General features: G+C 42.0%; 1 protein-coding gene across 1 annotated transcript in view; it reads left to right on the forward strand.

The window, feature by feature from the left end:
- The first annotated feature begins 8,727 nt into the window (after nucleotides 1-8,727).
- The window catches only part of LOC126184292 (uncharacterized), a 48,536-nt gene continuing 29,854 nt past the window's right edge, over nucleotides 8,728-27,409 (forward strand). The window contains exon 1 of the mRNA XM_049926670.1: nucleotides 8,728-8,850. Coding sequence (XP_049782627.1) covers nucleotides 8,728-8,850 — 123 coding nt within the window. The remainder of the gene's footprint in view (nucleotides 8,851-27,409) is intronic.

The raw sequence follows: 27,409 nt of genomic DNA on the forward strand, positions 1-27,409 counted from the left end.
AAGAAAACGCTAGCGAGGGAGCTCTTCTGTGCATTCCATGGTTCTCATGGGAGCTACCTGCAAACCTGAGCTTGACAGTAGGTTGGTTTATAAACGCGGGAGTCTTGTGCGGTACTGCATCCAGCCTGGTACAATAGTACGCCGAATCATTACTGCTGGTCGGTGGCTAGAGGTGCTCGACTGTGAAATGCTCAAATTTCTAATAAGAGGATTTTTTCCGGGTAGTTTGCAGGCCGATGTAAGCTGTGTGCTTTGTATGCTGAAAATCCAATCATTCGGAAAATGATCTAAAAATATGGTGTGTATTTTCTGGTGTTAGGTTGTAGAATAATTGTTAACGGCGGAAGTTTGTATTCTGCGGATCGACATTAATTTGAATTATCATGGCGATATAGACGAAATTTGAATGTGTTCTCTACTGTTGCCTTTCCTGTAGCTGTGAGTTTTTGACGGTCAGTGTCTGCATTATCCTACGGATCATTCTAGAGATCTAGAGCTACAGCCGTTTTTCGATATCAATCACTCCAAAAAGTTTCCACACTAGGTTAGTAGAATCCACAGAATAATTTAAAATAATGTGATTCTTGAGAGTTTCTCCCGGCGTATTTGATAATCAAAATATCCACGGGTATGCTGCCGGTCTATAGTGTCCAACGGGGACAATATTTCGGCGATCAAACATGTCGCCATCATCAGGTGAACTGACGGACTGAGCTCCTGTGAACGTGCCGGCACGGAGATCCGTACGCTATGGCTGCTCAGAGGGAACTCTAGTACATAGGGCGCGCACTATCTCTGACACAGAGAGTCTACCCCAGGAATTGGAACATCTGAGAACTGTATTTCGAAAAAATGGGTACTCAGAGTGGCAGATTCAACGTGCTCTCCGCCCAACCACTGCAGCACAACCTGTTGAGATGGATGAAGTCACGAGGGAGGAGGTAGGCACTGCATTTATTCCATACACAGGCGCACTCTCGGGGAAAATCGCCCGCATTCTGAAGAAACACCGGGTCGGAACTGTGTTTTGTCCTCCAAATAAAACTCGTGCACTGGTGGGTAGCGCCAAAGATGACCTCGGTTTGAGGAAGGCCGGCGTGTACCAGATTCCGTGTCAATGTGGCAAGTCGTATATTGGTCAGACGATGCGTACCGTCCAGGATCGATGCCGTGAACACCAGAGGCACACTCGACTGATGTATCCGAGCAAGTCGGCGGTCGCTGAACATTGTTTGTCGGAAAATCACGCCATGGAGTATGACCGCACGAGGATTCTGGTACAGACGTCGAGATACTGGGACAGCGTTGTTAGAGAGGCCATCGAAATTCGCACCAATGACGACCTCATAAACCGGGACTGTGGCTATAATCTTAGCAAGGCTTGGGAACCAGCGATCGGGTTAATCAAGAGCAGACGTATAGTTGTGACGACCACGGCGGACAGAGCCATCACACCGACGTCATCTCAGACGCCGTCGCAATCTGTTCCACCGCGCGACCGTGGCGCTGGGCGCGGACGGCGGAGGGAGCGCGCCGCGGGCGGAGGGTATTTAAATCGGCCGCCGCCGCGACCGAACCCAGTTCCCTCTGAGCAGCCATAGCGTACGGATCTCCGTGCCGGCACGTTCACAGGAGCTCAGTCCGTCAGTTCACCTGATGATGGCGACATGTTTGATCGCCGAAATATTGTGCCCGTTGGACACTATAGACCGGCAGCATACCCGTGGATATTTTGATTAATTTAAAATAATGATTACAATGCCTCAGGTGGTCTGCATAGTCCCCTCCCACTTGAGTACAATGCACAGAACGTTGATACAAGCATTTTAAACTGTGAAGAAAGCTTTCTTTTGGATGCTGTTCAACTCACATGGTATTTGCTTGAATTTCGGTTATGCCGTCAACGCGTTGATTCTTCAAGTTAATATCTGCTCTTTGTTGTTTAGTGGTAGTTTCATATTGACAACACCAAGTCGCGTCAGCTTCGCGATCTTGGCTCGTAAGACTTCATGTTTAAAAAAATTTCAGTTGTTTCCTATGATAGATTTCTGTTATTTCTCTTCGAGGACTTCATTTTGTTTCAAGTACACTAGTGCGAAAAGTCGTTTACCATAGATTAAAAGCAAAATGGTTCAAATGGCTCTGAGCACTATGGGACTTAACATCTGTAGTCATCAGTCTCCTAGAACTTAGAACAACTTAAACCTAACTAACCTAAGGACATCACACACATCCATGCCCGAGGCAGGATTCGAACCTGCCGCCGTAGCGGTCGCGCGGTTCCAGACTGAAGCGCCTAGAACCGCCCGGCCACAGCGGCCGGCCCATAGAGCAAGTAAATCAAAGGAAATTGAGGCAGCAGTTCTTGTAAATAACCACGAAGGTTTCCCCAAAAACTAGAAGTTTGCTGTTTGTATAGGAAATGATTATTACCTAAATCAAATAAACAAATGATAAAAAGATAACGAGACGCTTCTCTTCAGACGCATGATGCCTCTCTCGCACCCTCTGTTCGCGATGGTAATGGAAAGATCTTTCTGTAAACTATGTACAATCCACCACTCATCATCGTGTGGCTTGTGGAGTGGAGAAACAACTTAGGGTGTTTTCCATTATAGAACATCTATCTGCTTATGTTAAAAATCTCATGCATTCGTCAGACTATTTGACACATTATCTATAGTAACTTGTCAAAAACTGCATCTCGATATATTCCTCGTTCTGGATATAAGTAGGATGACAGGCCTTACCTGTCTCACATTTTATAGACATAAGTGATATCCCCAACGGTAGTTAACGAATTGACAGTCTTGTCTACTAAAGGACATCCTAGATGTCACCAGTAGTCTTTTCCAGTCATTGGGTATCTTCTCTGTTAAAGTAGTCTCAGATAAATTATAATTCAGACTACTATTCATTGACTTGTGAATTAGATACAGAACAAGGCAGCCTTCGCTGGGGTCAGAAGCCTATTACGGGTTTAGGAAATTTGGCAGCTTTTTCTTTCCACAAGTAATCTCTGTACCATTCCTCTTTGCAGTTACGTGCTCCCTAAATGGTAACACATTTGTGTGTACTCATCTAATTTTGAAACAGCTACATAAACAATGTGTGCTTCATATTAAAAGCGGAAATAAACAGTGTTGATGTTGCACAATAATGTTTGTTTTATAGTTCGTCGTGAAAACCTTTTTTCTTCTTTCTGTTCCGTCCTCACAAAACTTGAGACTAGACAGATAGTTCACACATCATCATCGAGAGTTCAGATCGTTTTCCCAGGGATGCGTCACATTTTAGGACTATATATCCATACGAAAACCACTAGCATAATCAAATACACAAAGGAGCTACGAACACACGTTATTTTACTCAAAGATAAAACATGTAAACATGTACAGACCAAAACAGCACACAAATGAGTAGTGGCTTCGACTACTATGTTAACTGTAAAAAATAAAAGGTGAATGTTATAAGCAGGCAAAAAGGGAAGGAGGTGGCAAGACAGGTAGAAGTTTTTCATGGTAGTGTAGGTGGGTAATAACATTTGATGGTGAGGAAGTTATTAACTAGCTTTTGTTACTTTAGCAAGAGTGGATAATGGAACTCTATTTGATCCTTGGATATTAATTCATGATTCTGTTGTTCTGTTACTTGATGGCCAGAATTTCAAGTAATGTATGTTTTCTGCATTTATTTTCTTTATGAATAGTGTCACATTTAATATCATGAGAACGACATTTATTCAGACCTTGTTCACCAAAAGTGGAATCTTTCTATTTCAGTATCCAGCTCCTTTCGCGTTCATTCTGTCTCGGAATTACACCCCCACATAATTGACCCACAAATTATTTGCCTCGCAAATTGCAACAAGTCCTGTAAATAGCACTCTGTACTAAAGGGGTATCTTGTATTTACTGTTGAACACAACATAACTATCAGTATTCCTGGTAAAGAAAATTGACAGATATTTCGTGGAAATTTTAGACATTTTGGAAATTTGCGATAAGTTCTTATATGTAATGTCTTTAGTTTTTCCCAACCACAAAGAACTGCAACTATTTTTTCTAAATTTAAAAAAATTACAGTTCAGGCACTTGGGATTTTTAATTAATATACTGGCATTTGATTTCCTTTCCACGTTACTAATTTTTATAAAAATTTTGGTCACATCGATACCGTAAACATAGTACAACGAAGGAAGTCCCTAAACTTACAGGAGGCCAATAAAACGATTTGCACCCTTTCAACGCCGATTAAATTTGTGAGAATCAATTCTGAATCATTCTGGACTTAAATATGTAAAGATGTTCCCAAAAATTACCACGTAAAAGAAAAATACTTAATAAATACGATGAAAATGGAAAGTTGTGCTAAGGTCTTATGGGACCAAACTGCTAAGGTCATCGGTCCCTAAGCTAACGCACTACTTAATGTAACTTAAACTAACCTACGCTAAGGAAAAACACACACACACACACACACACACACACACACACACACACATATGCCCGAGGGAGGACTCGAGCCTCCGACGGGGGAGATATTTCGTGGATATTAGTTTAGTAGCAAGTATCTGTGAAGTACAACATACAGCATGACAGAATGGGGGCCCAGTCGTTTTTAGACCGATTTAGTACTTACTGAGAAGGGTATTGAAGTGCTGGTATCGTCTCTATTTCTCTTCCAAGTACGTTGTCAGTTAGGGTAGTACTATAACCAGTACTGACTCTAGTTTCATTGTTGTTGTTGTTGTTGTTGTGGTCTTCAGTCCTGAGACTGGTTTGATGCAGCTCTCCATGCTACTCTATCCTGTGCAAGCTGCTTCATCTCCCAGTACGTACTGAAGCCTACATCCTTCTGAATCTGCTCAGTGTATTCATCTCTTGGTCTCCCTCTATGATTTTTACCCTCCACGCTGCCCTCCAATGCTAAATTGGTGATACCTTCATGCCCTAGAGCATGTCCTACCAACCGATCCCTTCTTCTAGTCAAGTTGTGCCACAAACTCCTCTTCTCCTCAATTCTATTCAATACCTCCTCAGTAGTTATGTGATCTCCCCATCTAATCATCAGCATTCCTCTGTAGCACCACATTTCGAAAGCTTCCATTCTCTTCTTGTCCAAACTATTTATCATCCATGTTTCACTTCCATACAAATGCTTTCAGAAACGATTTCCTGACACTTAACTCTATGCTCGTGTTAACAAATTTATCTTCTTCAGAAACGCTTTCCTTGCCAATGTCTGTCTACCTTTTATATCCTCTCTACTTCGACCATCATCAGTTATTTTGCTCCCCAAATAGCAAAAGTCCTTTACTACTTTAAGTGTCTCATTTCCGAATCTAATTCCCTCAGCATCACCCGACTTAATTCGACTACATTCCATTATCCTCGTTTTGCATTTGCTGATGTTCATCTTATATCCTCCCTTCAAGACACTGTCCATTCCGTTCAACTGCTCTTCCAAATCTTTTGCTGTCTCTGACAGAATTAGAATGTCATCGGCGAACCTCAACTTTTTTATTTCTTCTCCATGTATTTTAATACCTACTCTGAATGTTTCTTTTGTTTCGTTTACTGCTTGCTCAATATACAGATTGAATGACATTGGGGAGAGGCTACAACCCTGTCTCACTCCCTTCCCAACCACTGCTTCCCTTCCATGTCCCTCGACTCTTATAACTGCCATTTGGTTTCTGTACAAATTGTAAATAGCCTTTCGCTCCCTGTATTTTACCCCTGCCACCTTCAGAATTTGAAAGAGAGTATTCCAGTCAACATTGTCAAAAGCTTTCTCTAAGTCTACAAATGCTACAAACGTAGGTTTGCCTTTTCTTAATCTAACTTCTAAGATAAGCCGTAGGGTCAGTATCGCCTCACGTGTTCCAACATTTCTACGGAATCCAAACTGATCTTCCCCGAGGTCGGCTTCTACCAGTTTTTCCATTCGTCTGTAAAGAATTCGTGTTAGTATTTTGCAGCCGTGAGTTATTAAACTGATAGTTCGGTAATTTTCACATCTTTCAGCACCCGATTTCTTTGGAGTTGGAATTATTATATTCTTCTTGAAGTCTGAGGGTATTTCGCCTGTCTCATACATTTTGCTCACCAGATGGTAGAGTTTTGTCAGGACTGGCTTTCCCAAGGCTGTGAGTAGTTCTAATGGAATGCTGTCTACTCCCGGGCCTTGTTTCGACTTAGGTCTTTCAGTGCTCTGTCAAACTCTTCACGCAGTATCATATCTCCCATTTCATCTTCATCTACATCCCATTTCCATAATATTGACCTCAAGTCCATCGCCCTTGTATAGAGCCTCTTTATACTCCTTCCACCTTTCTGCTTTCCCCTCTTTACTTAGAACTGGGTTTCCATCTGAGCTCTTGATATTCATACAAGTGGTTCTCTTTTCTCCAAAGGTCTCTTTAATATTCCTGTAGGCAGTATCTATCTTACCCCTAGTGAGATAAGGCTCTACATCCTTACATTTGTCCTCTATCCATTCCTGCTTCGCATTTTGCACTTCCCGTCGATCTAATTTTTTGGACGTTTGTATTCCTTTTTGCCTGCGTCGTTTAATGCATTTTTATATTTTCTCCTTTCATCAATTAAATTCAATATTTCTTCTGTTACCCAAGGATTTCTACTAGCCCTCATCTTTTTACCTACTTGATCCTCTGCTGCCTTCACAACTTCACCCCTCAAAGCTACCCATTTTTCTTCTACTGTATTTCTTTCCCCCATTCCCGTCAGTTGTTCCGTTATGATCTCCTTGAAACCCTGTACAACCTCTGGTTCTTTCAGTTCATCCAGGTCCCATCTCCTTAAATTCCCACCTTTTTTCAGTTTTAATCTACACTTCATAACCAATAGATTGTGGTCAGAGTCCACATGTGCCCCTTGAAATGTCTTACAATTTAAAACTTGGTTCCTAAATCTCTGTCTTACCATTATATAATCTATCTGAAACCTGTCAGTCTCTCCAGGCTTCTTCCATGTATACAACCTTCTTTTATGTTTCTTGAACCAAGTGTCAGCTATGATTAAGTTATGCTCTGTGCAAAATTCTACCAGGCGGCTTCCTCTTTCTTTTCTTACCCCCAATCCATACTCACCTACTACATTTCCTTCTCTTCCTTTTTGTACTATCGAATTCCAGTCACCCATGACTATTAAATTTTCGTCTCCCTTCACTATCTGAATAATTTCTTTTATCTCATCATACATTTCTTCAATTTCTTCGTCATCTGCAGAGCTAGTTGGTATATAAACTTGTACCACTTTGGTAAGCGTGGGCGTCGTGTCTATCTTGGCCACAATAAGCTGTTCACTATGCTGTTTGTAGTAGCTTACCCGCACTCCTAGTTTTTATTCATTATTAAAGTTACTCCTGTATTACCCCTATTTTGTTTTGTAATTATAACCCTGTATTCACCTGACCAAAAGTCTTGTTCCTCCTTCACTAATTCCCACTATATCTAACTTTAACCTATCCATTTCCCTTTTTAAATTTTCTAACCTACCTGCCCGATTAAGGGATCATTCCACGCTCCAATCCGTAGAACGCCAGTTTTCTTTCTCCTGATAACGACGTCCTCTTGAGTAGTCCCCGCCCGGAGATCCGAATGGGGGACTATTTTACTTCCGGAATATTTTACACAAGAGGACGCCATCATCATTTAAGCATACAGTAAAGCAGCATGCCCTCGGGAAAAATTACGGCTGTAGTTTCGCCTTGCTTTCAGGCGTTCGCAGTACCAGCACAGCAAGGCTGTTTTGGTTAGTGTTACAAGGCCAGGTCAGTCAATCATCCAGACTGTTGCCCCTGCAACTACTGAAAAGGCTGCTGCCCCTCTTCAGGAGCCACACGTTTGTCTGGCTTGTCAACAGACACCCCTCCGTTGTGGTTGCACCTACGGTACGGCTATCTGTATCGCTGAGGCACGCAAGCCTCGCCACCAACGGCAAGGTTTATGGTTCATGGGGGGGGGGGGCATTGTCCTGTTGGAACAGCAAGTTCCCTTGCCGGTCTACGAATGGTAGAACGATGGATTCGATGACGGTTTGGGTGTACCGTGCACTATTCAGTGTCCCCTCGACGATCACCAGTGGTGTACGGCCAGTGTAGGAGATCGCTCCCCACACCATGATGCCGGGTGTTGGCCCTGTGTGCCTCGGTCGTATGCAGTCCTGATTGTGGCGCTCACCTGCACGGCGCCAAACACGCATACGACCATCATTGGCACCAAGGCAGAAGCGACTCTCATCTATGAAGACGACACGTCTCCATTCGTCCCTCCATTCACGCCTGTCGCGACACCACTGGAGGCGGGCTGCACGATGTTGGGGCGTAAGCGGAAGACGGCCTAACGGTGTGCGGGACCGTAGCCCAGCTTCATGGAGACGGTTGCGAATGGTCCTCGCCGATACCCCAGGAGCAACAGTGTCCCTAATTTGCTGGGAAGTGGCGGTGCGGTCCCCTATGGCACTGCGTAGGATCCTACGGTCTTGGCGTGCATCCGTGCGTCGCTGCGGTCCGGTCCCAGGTCGACGGGCACGTGCACCTTCCGCCGACCACTGGCGACAACATCGATGTACTGTGGAGACCTCACGCCCCACGTGTTGAGCAATTCGGCGGTACGTCCACCCGGCCTCCCGCATGCCCACTATACGCCCTCGCTCAAAGTCCGTCAACTGCACATACGGTTCACGTCCACGCTGTCGCGGCATGCTACCAGTGTTAGACTGCGATGGAGCTCCGTATGCCACGGCAAACTGGCTGACAGTGACGGCGGCGGTGCACAAATGCTGCGCAGCTAGTGCCATTCGACGGCCAACACCGCGGTTCCTGGTGTGTCCGCTGTGCTGTGCGTGTGATCATTGCTTGTACAGCCCTCTCGCAGTGTCCGGAGCAAGTATGGTGGGTCTGACACACCGGTGTCAATGTGTTCTTTTTTCCATTTCCAGGAGTGTATGATTTAGGACGGTGTCCGCCTTTAGGAAAATACTATTTTGTTTTTTGTCCCAGACATGTTTCAATGCAGTTGCAGCATCATCAGTTTTTTTTTTTCATTATGGCCATTAAACGTAAGAAATGTTCTTTACTGTTTAAATACATATAAATATTAATTTCTAAATCGTAATTACAAATTTTTGAAGAGCACATAAAATTGTCTATTCATACCTTCTTACCACATGGTGTGGTTTTCCTGCTGTATTGCGTTTTTACAGTGTGTGTCTGTCTTTATTTAGCGTTTGTCACTTGCAACTATATACAACTTAATGTAGGCAAAATATTTACGCAAAAATTAGGATTTTTATAGTGTTATGGTTATGCCTGAGATTAATAATTTATGTGAAAGGTTGTGTGTGTGTGCATGTGTGTGTGTGTGTGTGTGTGTGTGTGTGTGTGTGTGTGTGTGTGTGTGTGTTGTGTGTGAAAGAGAGAGAGAGAGAGAGAGAGAGAGAGAGAGAGAGAGAGAGAGTGAGGGGGGGGGGAGAGAAAGAGTAGGTTTAAGGATTTATCATTATTATTATAATTATACATACAGGGTGTTCTATTTATCCTGACCACCCTAAATAGCAAATTACAAAATTTTTCAAGCAAATGTTCTTTAGCCATCAGGGGGACATCAATCAGCATGATTGCCTTAGTTGTAGCTTTGTTTTTTACAAAGATATGAACAGCAGTATAGCTTTTTTAAGTGGCACGCTGTATTTTTTATTCGGAAATTCATTTCCTCTCCTGAATACCTATTCGAAAATGTATCACAGTGTACCAATCACTGAAACACAACGTTATTAATTACACAACACAACCTTGACGTTGAGGCTCCCAGCGCTTAGTGCAGGTACTCGGGGTAATGGAACACATCCACTTGCTGATGTTGACAGAGGACAAATGTTAACATAAGTAGGATGCACACCAGTCATTCTTTCAACCATCGTCTGTTGAAGAGTTGTGAGAGTAAAAATCTTCAATATTTGCCATAATTATGGACGGAATTTAAAAATTCCAGTGCCCACAGTAAGACAAAAACAATGTGTGTGAATTCCTAAGGGACCCAACTGCTGAGGTCATCGGTCCCTAGACTTGCACACTACTTAAACTAACTTACACTAACTTACGCTAAGAACAACACACACACACACACACACCCATGCCCGAGGGAGGACTCGAACCTCCGACGGAAGGGGCCGCGCAATCAGTGACATGGCGCCTCTAATCGCACGGCCACTCCGCTGCGGCCCACAATAAGACAAGTAAAACATTTAGAAGCAGTGTGTTTTTCTGGAGACAGCGTAATATACTTCGTACAAATACCTGGATTATATTCATCCAGTATTTCAGCATGAGATCACATAGCAACTTCCAATAAGGTTTACCCATAATTTCAAACCCTTAAGAGGGTTTTTCTCGCTGACATCCTCCAGAAAATAATGAAAGGCGCATACTGCTTTTTCGCTGTTTATATAAACTCCAGCATCAGGCATGAAGTTTTATTAAATGTCTGCTACCGAGTTTCTGCTACAAACTTTCCAGACAGTACCCACATACACCATTAAATGTACCTCCAAAATTACATCATTTTACGACACACAGATCAGGACATACGTATTCGTAAACACTGAGCTGTGCGGGAAAATAGCTTTTGCTTAAAATGGAGCTCAAATTAGGCAGACTATCGTACATCCAGAGTTTCGTAATGAGAGCACTTACCGACTTCCAAAACAAAGTATAATTTCTAAACTTACCTACATTTTTTCTCGATTACGTGCTTAAATTCCATTATGTAACGCATTAATCCATTTTTAAAGTAATCAAAGGTTTCAACCTGTTTTATACATGGGAATTCGAATTTTAAAGAATAAGAAGTTTACAGGTTTATTATAAATTACTACTACTTGCCGTCCTAATCCTCTCTGTTAGGTAAAACATATTCATATGTACATGTAATACAACAAGCAGCTGCAAAAAACCTTGTCACAGTTGCGAGAGAATATTTGGTGTCAAACTTCGAACATTAACACAGCGGGATTCGCATTAAGTTTTAATCATTTTACTGATGATAATTTGCTCTGATCTGTCAATCGTATGACCACTCTTAGTTTACATTCATACTGTAAATTAGTGTTTCTGGAAGATCATTTGGGACTGTCGATGCCTCTGTAAAATTGACGTCTTTTTCAGGACCAAGTGGTCATACAACTCGTGTGCCATTTTCGCAGGGGGCCGGAGCTGAGGCCCCACAGATTTCTGTCCATGTAACTCAACGTATGCGTATGGAACCCGGTGAGTAGTACGTGTGCTGCAGACGAGTAACAAATGTCAAGACTTGCGCATGGCACGACACAGAAGCGGCAGATCTGTATAAGGTCACTGTATGCTTGGATGTATTTACACACGACAAAAGAAGTTCTGCATCATCCCGGTTCCCAGAATTCGTGAAGATAGATGTGGGCTGTGGATATTGTATCACAGACACAGTCCCTTTGACTTTTCAGAGATGTCACTATAAACCCACCCAAAGATGTAAACAACCATGCATGAGCAGCGCCTATTAGACGGAGGCAGCCGATCACTTCCAGTCATTCCACCAGGAAGGAGGTACACGGCTCGTCTTGTCTGTAGTTCAACCATGCCTAGACGGCCAATACCGTTGTTCGATCGCCTCCGCATTTTTAATTTGTGCCAGAAAGGGCTCTCAACAAGAGTAGTGTCCAGGTGTCTCGGAGTGAACCAAAGCGATGTTGTTCGGACATGGAGGATATACAGAGAGACAGGAACTGTCGATGACATGCCTCGCTCAGGCCGCCTACTGCTACTACTGCAGTGGATGACCGTTACCTACGGATTATGGCTCGGAGAAAACCTGACAGCAACGTCACAATGTTGAACAATGCTTTTCGTGCAGTCACGGGACATCGTGTTACGACTCAAACTGTGCACAATGGGCTGCATGATTCGCAACTTCACTGCCGACGTCCATGGTGCAACAACGGCACCATGCAGCGCAGTACAGATGGGCCCAACAACATGCCGAATTGGCCGCTCAGGATGGGCATCACGTTCTCTTAACCGATGAGTGTCGCATATGCCTTCAACCAGACAATCATCGGGACGTGTTTGGAGGCAACCCGGTCAGGCTGAATGCCTTAGACACATTGTCCAGCGTCCGGCCATCCTGATTTAGGTTTTCCGTGATTTCCCTAAATCACTCCAGGCAAATGCCGGGATGGTTCCTCTGAAAGGGCACGGCCGACTTCCTTCCCAATCCTTCCCTAATCCGATGAGACCGATGACCACGCTGTCTGGTCTCCTTCCTCAAACCAACCAACCAACCATTGTCCAGCGAGTGGAGCAAGGTGGAGATTCCCTGTTGTTTTCGGGTGGCATTATGTGGGGCCAACATACGCCGCTGGTGGTTATGGAAGACGCCGTAACGGCTGTACAATACGTGAATGCCATCCTCCGACCGATAGTGCAGCCATATCGGCAGTAGAGTGGCGAGGCATTCGTCCTCATGGACAATTCGCGCGTCCATCGTGCACATCTTTTGAGTGGCTTCCTTCAGGATAACTACACTTGTGGATTATATGTCTCGACTAGAGGTCTGCGCGGATAAAAAAAGTGCAATCCGCAGCCGCACCGCATCCGCAAGGTCCTAATCCGCAACCACATCCGCATCCGCAGCAATTAATCCGCATCCGCAAGTTCCTTATCCGCATCCGCATATATTTATGTTTTGAATGAGTAATCAATAGTAATAGACAGTAGTACTTAGAATTATGATATGTAATGACATAGTTATTGTTAGGGTGCCATTTCTGCGACAACTTAACTACTTCTGATTTCTTAAATCACAGGAAATGCTCTATACCTACTCTAAAGCAGACCATTCCGAACAGGAAAGCATTGGCGCTCCGGAGCACACACAGTAGCGGCTCGGATCTCGTGAGATTGGAAACGCTATTTAAAAAAATAAAATTCAATGTAATGATATTAAATGATGAAAATAGTGTATAGAAACAATTATATTTCGCTGCTCTTGTGCCAAGGCAGCTGAAAATGACGATGGTTTTAAACTGTTACTAGCACATTGCATCACTTACGGTTTTTTGTACTCACTGCTTGGATGTGTCTAATTTTGAAGCCATTCATGTCAGCTCATGATTATATTGTAGCTTACGCGTTCAGTCCTCCTCATTTCCAGTATTCGGCCTACACAGCAAAACTCTGGCGCACCTGTGAAAAAGTTAAACTGCCAGCAATAATTGACGTTGTCTGGAAGAAATAACTCTTCTTCCGAAGAGTGACAACAAAATCAGTGGTTATAAAATCAGTGGTTATAGAAATTAGGAGTCTATTTAACTTTAGCTAAAAATACGATTGAAATCTCGAACCTCACCTGTTGGCTGATTTATCGAATTAAGACCTAGCGATAAATGAAATGTTTGTTTGATTCTCAACTAAACACTTTAGAACATCCTCAACATTGGTCTAAATTACTAAGACAAAATTTGCAGTAGATTTCGCAGTTAATACTTTCAATGTTAAAAAATAATTTTATTTCAGAGTTTAGTGGAACTGCAAACGATTTCAAGATGTCTGTATAAAAACCACTGTCCCATAACTTCAAATGTTAGGCACTGTTCCCTGTTAAGCAATACCGAGTTACAGTTAAAATGTTCAGCCCTTATCTTTACTAATTGGCTGGTAAATTAAAAGACACATTATTATTTTGGATGATTTGAATATTTTATAAGTTTTCAAAGTGAACAGAATAATCTTTCGCGGGCTATCGCAGTCACAGCTTGTTGATGGTCGTGAACCGTAGTTTGAAGTCCCACTTGTAATTAATTATAAGGCCCGCCGTGCCACCGCTCCGGCCGGGCTGTTTCACTGTTCACAAAGAGCGACAATGCTCGGCAGCTGCAAATGTTACTGTAGTGCACGATAAAATTTAGGAAGGCACTTATGAGATCATCATTACTAGTTTAATAATATTGACGTTTTAGCTGTTGAATGTTCTTGTTGCGAAGAGTAAAAACTTAAAATTGAGCTCTTTAATATGAAAATTACAACAAAATAAATTGCTTGTTAAATATTTCCTTCTTTTACCTAATGCTACTTAAATGTTCTTGTTGGGAGTAGTAAAAATACTAACAATATGTAGAGGAAATTCCTTACTATAAATATTACAATAAAAAATCACAGGCTTCAGATTAAATATTTTCATCTTCTGCTTGCTTCTGATTCAAATTCTGTAAAAGAAGGAATCAGATGAAAAAAAAATTAACTAATTCAGATAATCCCAAAAAATACAGTGAAGTAAGAGAAGTTGTACAAGTACCTTCTTACTTTGGAAGATTACTATGCAGGAACATGATGTCATCAATCGTCTGTGGCTTCAAAGACGTCCGTGGGTCCTGCATTATTTGTCCCGCAGTAGAGAAGCTTCTCTCAGATGGCCTGCTGGACGCTGGAATGCAGTGCAAGAAGTATGGGAGTTTGGAAAGACGCGGATAGACGATTTCACGTCCATGCCACCAAGCTATCAGGTCGATGCCTTCCAAAAATTGGACTTTATCATTCGTATATCTGAGAATTTCATCTGACGCAAAGTCAAGATCTCTCCTCGACTCATCTTCTGAGGAATCGTCAAATTCATTAAAAAGTACGTCAGACTCCTGTTTTTTTTTTTTTTTTGCAGGAATTCCAGATGTTTTCTCCTTATCTTTTAACTATGGACAATTTCTCGCAACATAATTTTTCGCTTCCTTTACAACTTCATCTTTTTCGGCACTGCTAAGAAATTTTAGGTTTTTATATTTTGGATTCAAAAACGTTGCAAGTTTATGGGTTACTGTTATGTCCCATTTTCTGATTAAAATAGATTTGGCTGTACTGTTTAAAGCTATCAGAAATGGGCTGTTGCCATCATTTTTTTCAAGGAAGGAGAGAAGTTTTAACTTCCACAACACACATAAATAAAGCGTAGGGGTTTTGGAGGCTTCGAGATCACAAGAAGCTGTTTTAAATGGTGTCAGAAAGGTTATTATATCTTCCAACGTCCTCTTGTCTATAGAATCAATCAAATTATCTTGATTTTTCTCTGACAAAATTGACAGAACTTCAAACCTTTGTGAATTAATAGACTCAAACATATCCAATTTACTGTTCCATCGTGTGTCTATATCTCCTTTCAATGACTTCTGAAGGCGATTCTGAAGACCAGATCTTTTAAAGAAAGTTGTGATAGCTCGACAGGAATTTATTAGTCGCTGCACGTCACTCTTCTCATCATTCGCGTCTCCTCGAGTCGTGTGCTCCAGCACAATATTAAGAATGTGTGCTGAGCACGACAGCCTCTTGTATTGGCGAAGTGCTGCCACAATATTTGGACCTCTATCCGTAACGGACACGATGTTATTCACAGCACTGAATAAATCGAACGAACGTAGCATTTTAATTCAAGTTTAATGTTTTCTCCTGTTTTTTTAATCTCACTCTCAAAATTTCTGGTGCACAGCACTCGATCCTCAAGTTTCACTTCTTCATAATTAACATAATGTGCAGTCACTCCCATATAGTTTATTTTACGGTACGAATCAGTCCATAAATCGACAGTTAGTGCTCCACCTATATCTCTGAATATATTCTTCACTTCTGCGGAGACAGTTTCACGCAGACGGTCGGCCATTTCCTTAAAATTTCTGGATATGGTGGTTGGATGAGGTAGCAGTTCCTTAGCACTCACTGCACCGTACTTGGTCCCCACATCAATAAGAAACTGTGCCGTCTCGAGTAACCCAGATCCACACGCAACTTCGAATGGTAAAATGTCTTTGCTGACAAGATTGATAAGTTTTTCTGTCGCGGCTGTCTTCAAATTTGGCGGAACTTCAGGAACTTTCACGTCTCTCTTGGTATTTAAATAAGTAATTATGCTACTTTGTCCAGCCGCACACGAATTTTTTAGCAAATTTGAGGTTCCACTTTTGTGTCCAGTGTAGGAATATACTTTTTTACATGCAAAACAAGCCACCATATCTTTTATCTTTTCGTTGCTATCAAATATGTATCCGAATTTTTTCCGAATTGGCGATTTCAATTTGTTTTCCTTCACTAATGTAAAATCACCTTTTTTCACCTTACGCGAAATTGTATCCATCGATATGGTGTTCATTTGAAGAAAGAACTCTCACTGATATTTGCTACGATGCACTTTGCCACTCGGTCACTACAAAGCGAGAACTGAAGGCAGCGGAAAATTGCAACGGGCACCTGTCTGGTAGACAGTGGGCAGGTTTGCCACCCAGAAAGCACTTCACAGGCCACACAAGAGAAACGGTTGCGGAAACGGATTAGGCGCAGGTCTCTTCGGTACAGCTACGTCGGTCGTAGCCAGGGGCTGAGGACAACAGACATCCCCTCTACCCGGGACCTGCAAGATTCCAAGAATGTCAACAGACTTGGAGTTTTCAACTAACATTGCAACATACGTACTGGGCAGATGCCTTGCTCATTATCCGCAGACGACCCGCGGATATCTGCGCCGGTCGCGATTTTATCCGCCAAGTAACAAATACCGCGGATATCCGCGCAGACCTCTAGTCACGACGAATACAGGCATGCATCAATGCAAGAGGACGTGATACTGGGTATTAGAGGTACCAGTATGTACAACAAGCTGGACTACAACCTCTGGAAGTCTCGCTGTTTTGTGGTACAATATGCAATGTGTGGTTTTGGGCGGAAATGATGCTTATGTTCATCTCTATTCCAATTTTATGTGCAGGTCCCGGAACTCTCGGAACCAAGGTGTTGCAAAACTTTTATTGTTGCGTGTGTTTCATACACAAATAGAATAACTTCAGTAGTTAACTATCTACTTTAAAGCCAAAGATTAACACGTTTTCATATTTCGTGACGTTCAAAACTACTCATTCGTCAACATCCACAGTTACCAGGCAGTATTTGCTGTTTGCTGATGATTTGTTAAGAGCTTACTGCATATTTCGATTGTACACACTGCAAAACACTTCGCAGTTTTCAATAGATATACTAGGAAATTTCTGATATTGCAGCCAATATGTTTACCGAGTCATTCACATACTACATGAACGGTAATAACGCTATCACATTTTCGTAGAGCACTTTTGGGTTATTTTCCGCCTAGTTTGTGCTGCGTTCTTATAGTCGAGAATATTGCCTCTAATCATGGTTCGTAAGACATCGTGTTTAAAGAGTTCGAATTATTTTGCGTATGATGAGTATTTGTAGAGTTCATGTTGTTTGTCAATGAGAACGTAATTTTGTCTCAGGTACACTAGCGCGAAACCGCGTAAACCATAAAATAGGTAGTTCGAAAGAAAATAAGACAGCTGCCTTTGAAAATAACCACCAAGATTTCCCCGCAAACTGGAAGTTTACGGTTTATGTAGGAAATGACACTTGATGTCTTTCCCGTGCATGCGATTTTCGTCTACCATTTGAGAATAGAATGGGAATATAATTCTTGTAACTATGTACTTTCCACTACTCATCACCCTGTTGGTTGTGGAGTGGAGACACAACTAAGGTTGCTTTTTTCGTAGAATATCCACCTGCTTTGAAGTGGGTCACATACCTTCTTAGCAGAGATGAATGATCAAAAACTATCTGTCAAGATTTCGCGTCGATTTCGAGTAATCGAAGACATTCACAGTAGGCCATTTCGCGGTCAACCACAAGAAACCATTTGGGACAGCATCGGTATCTGATCTTAATGGCACGACAAAATCCAATGTTCGACACGTGTTACAGCGGAAATTCTCTTCCAAAGCTCTTTCCAACGCCACAGAAAAGGGTGTAAAGTAATATTCTTTAAATGTTGGTTTTTTAATCCGGCAGGAACAAATGTTAAAAATTTCTTGCGTCCGTCAGTCATACTGACACGTTGTTAACTGCAGCTTAGCAGAAACCGCGCCTCGATATATTCCTCTTTTTGGGTAAATGTAGGACGATCTCTCTTACGCTTCTCACCTTTTATAGAAGTAAGTGATATCGAACTTTAGTTTACGAATTGACAGTCTTGCATTCCAAAGAACATCCTAGGTGTCACCAACAATCTTGTCCAGTCATTTGGATATTTTTTCTGTTAAAGTAACGTGAGATAAGCTATGCTTAATACTAGTATTAATTGACTTGCGAATAGCATATACGATGTGACAGCGTCTTCGTCGGGGTGAGGGACGTAGTTCAGGTTCAGGAAATTTGGCTGCATTTTGCCTCCACAAGTATTCTCGTTACCATTCGTCTTTGCACTTACATGGTAACTAAATGGTAACACATGTGTCGATACTCATCTGATATGTAATTTTGGATAGATAAATAAACAATGTGTGGTTCATATTAAATGTTAAAATAAACAGTATTAATTATCCACAACAATACTTATTTTATAATTGGTTGTGGACCGGATTCTTCTGCTTTCCAGGCCATCTTCAGATAATTCAAAACTAGACATATAGTTCACACATCATCGTAGAGAGCTTATAGCTGCAGGAGGATTGTTTTTCCAGAAATATTTCACAATGTAGGACTAAACATCTACGCGAAAACCACAGGCGTTTTGAAATACACAAAGACGCCATGAGCAGACATCATTTTACGTTACACTCAAAGATAAAAAGTCTAAAAATGTACAGACCAAAACAGTACACAACTGAGTAGTGGTGTGGACTATTAAGTAACTAAGGTAACCTGACAATGTGATTAACTGGCAAAAAGGGAGGGGGTCGGGCCAGGTGGGAAAAGTAATTCATTGGAATGTCCGTGGGATACAGTTACACTGTCTACAACAAGCATGTTATGTTATGGTGAGAAAATTATTAACTGACGTTTATGTGTTCTGTGGACATTATCATATTTACTGTGACAAAAATGACATTCACTCAGAACATGTTCAGCAAAGGAGGAATCTTTCTCTTTCATTATCCAGCTCCGTTCATGGTCAGTCAGTCCAGTAACCCCCATGCTCTATGGATCATATCGTATTTATCATCACAAAAATGACATTCATTCAGAGCACGTTTAGCAAAAGTGGAATCCTTCGTTTTCTGTATCCAGGTCCTTTCCTGTTCAGTCAGTCCAGTAACCATAGCCCTAGCTAACTGACATACATAAAGTTTGCCACGCAATTTCCTGGAAATCCTATAAATTCCACTGTGCTGTAAATGAGTAATTTTGGCTTTACTGTTGAACAAAACGTAGGTAATAGTATTCCTAGTGTAGGAACTGGAAGTACGTGAACTGTATTTTAGTTTGATGACAAGTATATGTGAAGTCCCACCTACATACAGCAAGGTGGCCCATTTGTTTTCATTGCGATTTAATGGCTGCTGAGAAGGATGCACATGTGCTGTTACCCTCGGGCTTGTTTCTATAAAGTTTGTTGTCAGTTAGGGTAGGACTGTAATCAATATTGCTATAGTTATTTATGATTCACTTTCAGAATCTGATTAAGTTTGTAGTATAGATAGCAGGGAGTGCTCCACGGAGTCGAAGGCTGTATGTTCGTGTGACACAGGATGCTAGGAATTGGCATGTAGTAATTACTTTACTGTATGTCTTAAATTTATTATTTTTGCTTGTTAATACATATAATAATGTCTGAAAAGTTGATTGAGTCTCCTCACAATCTCATTCAAAACTTAATTTTATTGAGGTGCCAATTAAACTGTTAGAAAAATTTGTTTGCCTGGCGGTACCAATCAACTGGCGCAGCACATCGTCTACGTACCTGGTCCCGTATTTCATTTTGGAACTCTTAGGAGCACTTTATCCAAAAATGATTGTTCAGAATTATTTATAAGCATTTCAGCTAATAAGAGGCTGTGAGGAAGCGCTGTCGCTAATACTTCTGACTGACAGTACAGAGCCTGTTGAAATAGGAACTGGTTTTGATTTAAGCATGCCTCATCTGCCAATCTTACACTACTGGACATTTAACCGACAGGAAGAAGATGCTCAGATATGCAAATGAATAGCTTTTCAGAGCATTCACATAAGGTTGGCGCCGGTGGCGACACCTAAAACGTGCTGGCATGAGGAGAGTTTCCAACAGATTTCTCATACACAAACAGCAGTTGACCGGCGTTGCCTGGTGAAACGTTGTTGTGATGCCTCGCGTAAGGAGGAGAAACGCGGACCATCCAGTTTCCATCTTTGATAAAGGTCGGATTGTAGCCTATCGCGATTGCGGTTTATCGAATCGCGACATTGCTGCTCGCGTTGGTCGAGATCCAATGACTGTTAGCAGAATATGGAATCGGTGGGTTCAGGAGGGTAATACTGAACGCCGTGCTGGATCCCAACGGCCTCGTATCACTAGCAGTCGAGATAACAAGCATCTTATCCGCATGGCTGTAACGGATCGTGCAGCCACGTCTCGATCCCGGAGTCAAAAGATGTGGACGTTTGCAATACAACAGCCATCTGCACGAAACGTTCGACGACGTTTGCAGCAGCATGGGCTATCAGCTCGGAGTCCATGGCTGTGGTTACCCTTGACGCTGCATCACAGACAAGAGGGCCAGCGATGGTGTACTCAACAACGAACCTGGGTGCACGAATGGCAAAACGTCATTTTTTCGGATGAATCCAGGTTCTGTTTACAGCATCATGATGGTCGTGGTGAACGCGGTGGAAGCGGGTATTCGTCATCGCCATAGTGGAGTATCACCCGGCGTGATGGTATGGGGTGCCATTGGTTACACGTCTCGGTCACCTCTCGTTCGCATTGACGGCACTTTGAACAGTGGACGTTACATTTCAGATGTGTTACGAACTGCCGGCCGGTGTGGCCGAGCCGTTGTAGGCGCTTCAGTCTGGAACCACGCGACCGCTACGGTCGCCGGTTCGAATCCTGCCTCGGGCATAGATGTGTGTCATGTCCTTAGGTTAGTTAGGTTTAAGTAGTTTAAGTTCTAGGGGACTGATGACCTCAGATGTTAAGTCCCATAGTACTCAGAGCCATTTTTTTTCTGCTTACGACCAGTGGCTCAACCCTTCATTCGATCCCTGCGAAACCCTACATTTCAGCAGGATAATGCACGACCGCATGTTGCAGGTCCTGTACGGGTCTTTCTGGATACAGAAAATGTTCGACTGCTGCCCTGGCCAGTACATTTTCCAGATCTCTCACCAATTGAAAACGTCTGGTCAATGGTGGCAGAGCAACTGGCTCGTCACAACAGTCACTACTCTTGCTGAACTGTGGTATCGTGTTGAAGCTGCATGGGCAGCTGTACCTGTACACGCCATCCAAGCTCTGTTTGACTCAATGCCTAGGCGTATCAAGGCCGTTATTATGGCCAGAGGTGGTTGTTCTGGGTACTGATTTCTCAGGATCTATGCACCCAAATTGCGTGAAAATGTAATCACACGTCAACTCTAGTATAATACATTAGTCCAATGAATACCCGTTTATCGTCTGCATTTCTTCTTGGTGTAGCAATTTTAATGGCCGGTAGTGTACATTCTGTGTCTCAACTGCACTTGTTCTGGTTATATGTAACAATTTCTTTCAATCTTCTATAGCGTATCTAACAGAAATATTGGAAAATAAGGTAGGGGAATTAGTACATCTTTCAGTTGTTTGACAACTTTTCGGAAATCAGATATTCCAAATATTAAATTTAAAATGAAATCCAGACCATTAGCTGCTTGGAGGCGTTGATAAATATCAACGAGGACAGTTGAAAATGTGTGCCCCGACCGGAACTCGAACCCGTGGTCGCATGCTTACATGGCAGCCGCTGTACCCGCCAGAGCCATCGAGGACACAGAGGATAGTGCGACTGCAGCGACTTATCTCAGGCACGCTCCCCGTGAGATCCATATTTCCAACTTACTGTCCACACACTACATTTGTAGTGCACCGCCCACTATACTCATTACTCGCGGCAGTAAGTGTACCGATTCCCGTAAGAGTTTGAGCAATGTGAGTGCATCTGCACTGAAGAAGATCATTGGTTGGTAAGCCTTATCTATATGTAGATAGTATCTGTTCTTTCGGACATGTCTGAAAGAACAGATACGATCTTCATATTCTCATATTCCAAATATTGGTCTCAAAAGGTCCTGTGTATTTTTAAAACAAGCTTTGTACAGGTATAAACTATCGTTAATGTTGTGTAAATTATAATTTTAGCCTTTCGTTGTCTTATAATAGCCTTAATAGCATAAATCCGCTAAACAACTACCAAAAATAAATATTGTTGTGGATCATCAGCACTGTGCATTTCAGTTTTTAATGTTCCTGTGTTCCTCCAGGTACCGACATAGTACTCAAAAGATGTTAATACATGTGCTAACATTCTGCTGTACTATACTGGTTTTTGTAGAACTCGTAACTATCCATTTCTCAAAAATATAATATACCAACTAGACGAACTTCCTTATATTAATATTTGCTGTGTGATATGGGATGTAAGCTAGGGAAATCGTTTGACGTGTTGGACCGCAAGCGTTCTGCGAATGGCAACGACGAAGTCCTCCGGTAGACTGCGCGATCGTAAGCTGACAGTAGAGGAGTGTAGTAGACGTAGCATGCAAACTTCTTCGGTGCCGACTCGGCAAGCGTGGTGGGGAGGATTCAGAGATTAATCTAAACCCGAAATCTGAATGGTTGGACGGAGGTTTGAGCCGTCGTCCTCCTGAATACGAGACCACTGTTGTATCTTTGAATATTTAAAATATTCGTTTAATGCATCGCGTGGTCTCCATAGTCTCCTCCCTATTGAGTACAGTGCACAGAACGTTGATACAATTCAAATAAACCGTGAAGAAAGCCTTCTTTTGGATGTTGTTCAACTCTCACATCAAATTGGCTTGAATTTCGGTTCCGCTGTCAACTCGTCGATCCTTCATGTGAATTTCTGCACTTTGTCGTTTTGTGGTAGTTTCATATTGAAAGCAGGAGGTCTCGTCATTCGGATGATTTTTTTTCAGAAAAGAATATTCCGCAAAGACACCGTCATTTTGAATGCAAAACTGCACAAAGCGAGCGCTTATAACCTCCCCCTCACTTATCGATCTTAATGACAGTGAAAAATTAAACCGCGTGCATCTAATGGAAATTTGGGAAAAGCAATCGTCACCGAAGTTAATTTGTCGGTAAGGAGGGAGGAAAGGGTTACATCTAAATGAAAGGAAAAATGCAAATGAAATTGGTAAAAATTAATTTTGAGAAAAGGGTAAAATTAGTAAAGAAAGTAAATGTGCGGTCGTTACGTTAACAATTAATTGGCATTAATTAGATATTTGAGATTTGGGGAAATTTACAGTCGCCAGTCCTATGGACAACTACTATAATAATTGAAAATGAAAGATTAATGCACATATAATTAGCACTAAAAGCGTGGCAACTTAAGGTTGACACGTGCTGTGTAAAAACTGAATGTTTGTCAGAAGTAATAAATTTCGCTACACTCTGACTTAATTTAGCAAAAGAATTAATAAAACCGGAAAATTGAAAGTTAATTTTGTGACTAAAATTAATAGTGAACTTTGTTTCTGAAGCACTATGAAATTCAATAAAATAAGGTTAGTCTTGGGCTACCTCAATAATCATTTCAAAAGCTACTTGAATCTACGCAATTTAGAAATAAGAGATTTAATTTTGAACTTGAATTAAATGATTCTGAACAATTAACAATAGTAAAATTTAGTACGTACCAACAAGCTGAGCTGCAGTCACAGGTAAGTTAAAAATATGGTAACAAAACTCGCACTCTTAATTTCTGCTTGTGTAATCTAAATATTGTGGCCAGCTATGAATACTTTAACTGAACTTTGAAATTAAAGCAGTGAAATGGAATGATATTACTTTAATGCTGGCTTATGAATTTCAACGACACTCGGGTTCATTCCGGAAAAGGAAGAGACCCTGCTTGGTAATGCAATTGAGACAATGAGCAACAAAGGTTCATGCTAAGTTGCTGAATTTTTGTGATGCAACAATTTGAAACAGCTGAGGTCTGTCATACAGTTCTAAAACTTTACGTGCTTTCAGTCTTCCTTGTTGGTTGACTGAAGGTTTGAAGTCGTCGATCAAGGAGGTGGCGACAGTCACTCATTGTCGGCCGTAGCTGTTGCAGAAGCTGGATGTTGGCGCGCCTTCTTCTCGACACGGTCACCAGGCGAAACGGGCTCTTGATGTGCGCCAGCTAATGCTTCCCGTCCGCGACACCGTGTCAGAAACTATCATAGCAAGTCGAGCGCAATTACATGCTGCCAAACCCCGAAAGCGCGGCAACTCGCGGGAGCGTCACACAACACACCTGCTCCACCGTCCTACTACAGCAAGACTCCCTCTGCCCGCGCTCCATGCGGCAGAGTTAACACTACCAAAGATCCTAAACACGTTCTCGACACGACCTATCGATGTAATAGTCCGATAGCATATTTTTCCCTAGGCCAGACCCAGCGTAAAAATACAAATAATATTTACAAAACAAACCAATTATACATCGACATAAATGCATATATATATATATATATATATATATATATATATATATATATATATATAGTAAAACAGTTACAATATATGAAGACACAGAAATGTCATAACTTCAGGTAACAAATTAAGGAAACAAATTATAGTACAATAGATGGAAATAGGAGGATATGCATTTCCGGCGTTACACGCTGTGCAAGGGACTTTAAAACCCTGGTTTGCAGAGCAATTCCGGGAAGATGACACACACACACACACACACACACACACACACACACACACACACACACACACACACAAAAATACTAACGCCACCACACTAACAGAGATGACCACCGTCAGACGCAGACATTACCGATGTTGAATATTAATAACCAAAGGCTGAGGTAGCATGGAGAGACCAGGAGTCCATGTATAATTGAAGCGGAAACTTCTATATGTATTTAATACGTTACTTGCTAATTTTATTTCAACTGCTTCCATAATAACACTGTTCCATCAGTTGGAAGTGCATGCCAGAATCTCCGTACTTTAGATGGTGGTCGAAAAACACATTTCACTTCATCTTTCCGCAAAATACGATCAATCCAGTTGGAAATAGAGATGGGCAAAACTGTTCTTTTCAGAGATTGGATCAGAACTGTTCACTCCCTGAAATGAATTAGCTCTTTTTCATGACTCACCACTCATTTACAATAGAAAATAAATGGAAGGCACATTGCCCTTTAAACTTGGTTTATTCCCATACTATACCTGTATTTTGATCTTATTTGATCCTATTTTGAAGTAACACAGATAATGAGTAAGAATTTTGTATTGTTTATTGAAATTTCCACGATATGACAAAGTTTTTGATTATTTATTTATTTTGCACTATCGTGGTTTTTTGGGTGATCGGAAAATGTTGTAACTTGAGATTTACATTAACAATATATTTGGCTATAATGTATTAAAATTTCATTAACCTCATACAAATACATCGCAAGCCATATATTTTTAAAGTGAACATTTCCTTTCGAAGACGCCTAAAATCGCAAAATCCGTACCAGAATAAGAAAAAAATATATAAATTTGACTGTAAAACGAAAGTGCTGCATATAGCCTTACGCAGAATAAAACAAGGAAAATATTGGTGTATCACATTTTGCGATACGTTTATCGGTTCGCTCGTAATTAAAGCGTAAATTCGAGTGTCCATAATAAAAATCCTATAGTAATAGGAGTCATCCGGAACCTAATCTAATCAGTTTAAACAAATAAAAATAAAATAAAAACAATTGATGTATACATAACATAATAATGTAATATACATAGCAGTATTACTACGAAGAACAATATCCAGTGGGGACGAACTCCGATGCAGAGGCGCTGAGACGAGCAGGTCAAGCCGCGAGCTGTATTACTGCGTGAGCTGAGACCGCAGAGACCAGAGTGACACCTGAGTCGCTTTGCTCGACACTCTGGCTAGAGTCGAGATGGTGGGGTGAGCGTTGAGCGGGCGAGTTCCGAGGGTGGGGGGGAGCAGTGAACTCACCCACTCCGAGACAAATCGTCCGTTCCCTTGCGAGCAGGTTTTTGCAAGTAGTTCCTATGTTATCCGCTAGGTGGCTCTCTGTCCTGTTGCTCGCATCAACTGCCCAGAGGGCAGGACGTGCGACTGAAACGATCGCCGACAGAGTGCGATGCGAAGTTAAGCTGCGCCAGACACTGCACAGTGCACACGGCAGGCGACGCACAGAGACGGCACGGCATATGTGAAATACAAAATCCAATGGGGCACTGCACAATGCAGGCAGCCAAGGTAGAAGCAGGGCAGAGGCCGGCGCTGGCTGTGTTGTGTGGCGTGCACTGTGCTCTGACCAGCAGAGGCGCTGCTGATATGCTCCGTCTCTCTCTCTCTCTCTCTCTCTCTCTCTCTCTCTCTCTGCCGTGGGAAACGTTTGGAGCTACCGTTCTTTTTTTCTGAATCACTGATTGTTCACTCCTTTGAAAGATTGAACTCTATGAATTAGTTCAAGAGCGGATCCCCCATCTCTAGTTGGAAACGCTCCCTGCGTAAGGTAAAAAACTGTAGGCTTTGAGCGAACTCTGTCTTAGCATCACTCGCCCGTTGTACGGTTATGGTCGGTAGCGCACTGCACGTCTGATCGGTCTGTCAGTATAAACATTCTGACAAAAGGTGACTTCAAGATGGGCTAACTTAGCTATCACTGTTAGGAAGTCAGATGACGTGGGCCATGTGAAAAAAGATACGAAGTACCCCTTCACGCTGAGCCGTATGGCGTCAGTTATGAACCTGTAGGTACAAGTGAATGGTAGTAGTGTTCCTATAAAAGCTATCGCCCACGTACCATCAACCTTTCATCTCAGCAATACATCAAGTAAGGGAGGGTTGCCATCCTTTTTCATTTCTATCATGAAACGAATATTCGAGTGGACTGAATGTATGTGCCGGTCTGCTGCTCGAGATAGTCTCCCTTCGTACTGATGCTGAAACAGTCTTCCATTCTTATCATTCCAAAGATCTTCTACTTTTCTGTGAAATTCTTTGTCTTTAAGCGTGTACTCTTGTTTAGACTGAACCGCGTCACAAGCTCTACCCTTTTTTTCGAGACATTGCACACACAAGTGTTTTTAGTTACCGTTATCAATGTGATGTTCCAGCGTATCCACTTTGAATATTTTAGAGTACGTGACGTAGTATTAATTTTATTCAGATACAGATAACAGAGGCCAGTTACTTTTCATAAACTACGATGGTAATAGCAAAAGTAAGGTCTCCTATTTTTTTATAAGAACATAAACCTGTTTATTTCTACAATGGATCACATCACCGCTGTGGCTATTTTCGTATGCCCATGTCATACCAGCTCGCCGCCATGCTGTTCAGGAAGCTACGAA

Source organism: Schistocerca cancellata, chromosome 4, assembly GCF_023864275.1.
Source record: "Schistocerca cancellata isolate TAMUIC-IGC-003103 chromosome 4, iqSchCanc2.1, whole genome shotgun sequence".
In the NCBI taxonomy this organism is placed as follows: domain Eukaryota; kingdom Metazoa; phylum Arthropoda; class Insecta; order Orthoptera; family Acrididae; genus Schistocerca; species Schistocerca cancellata.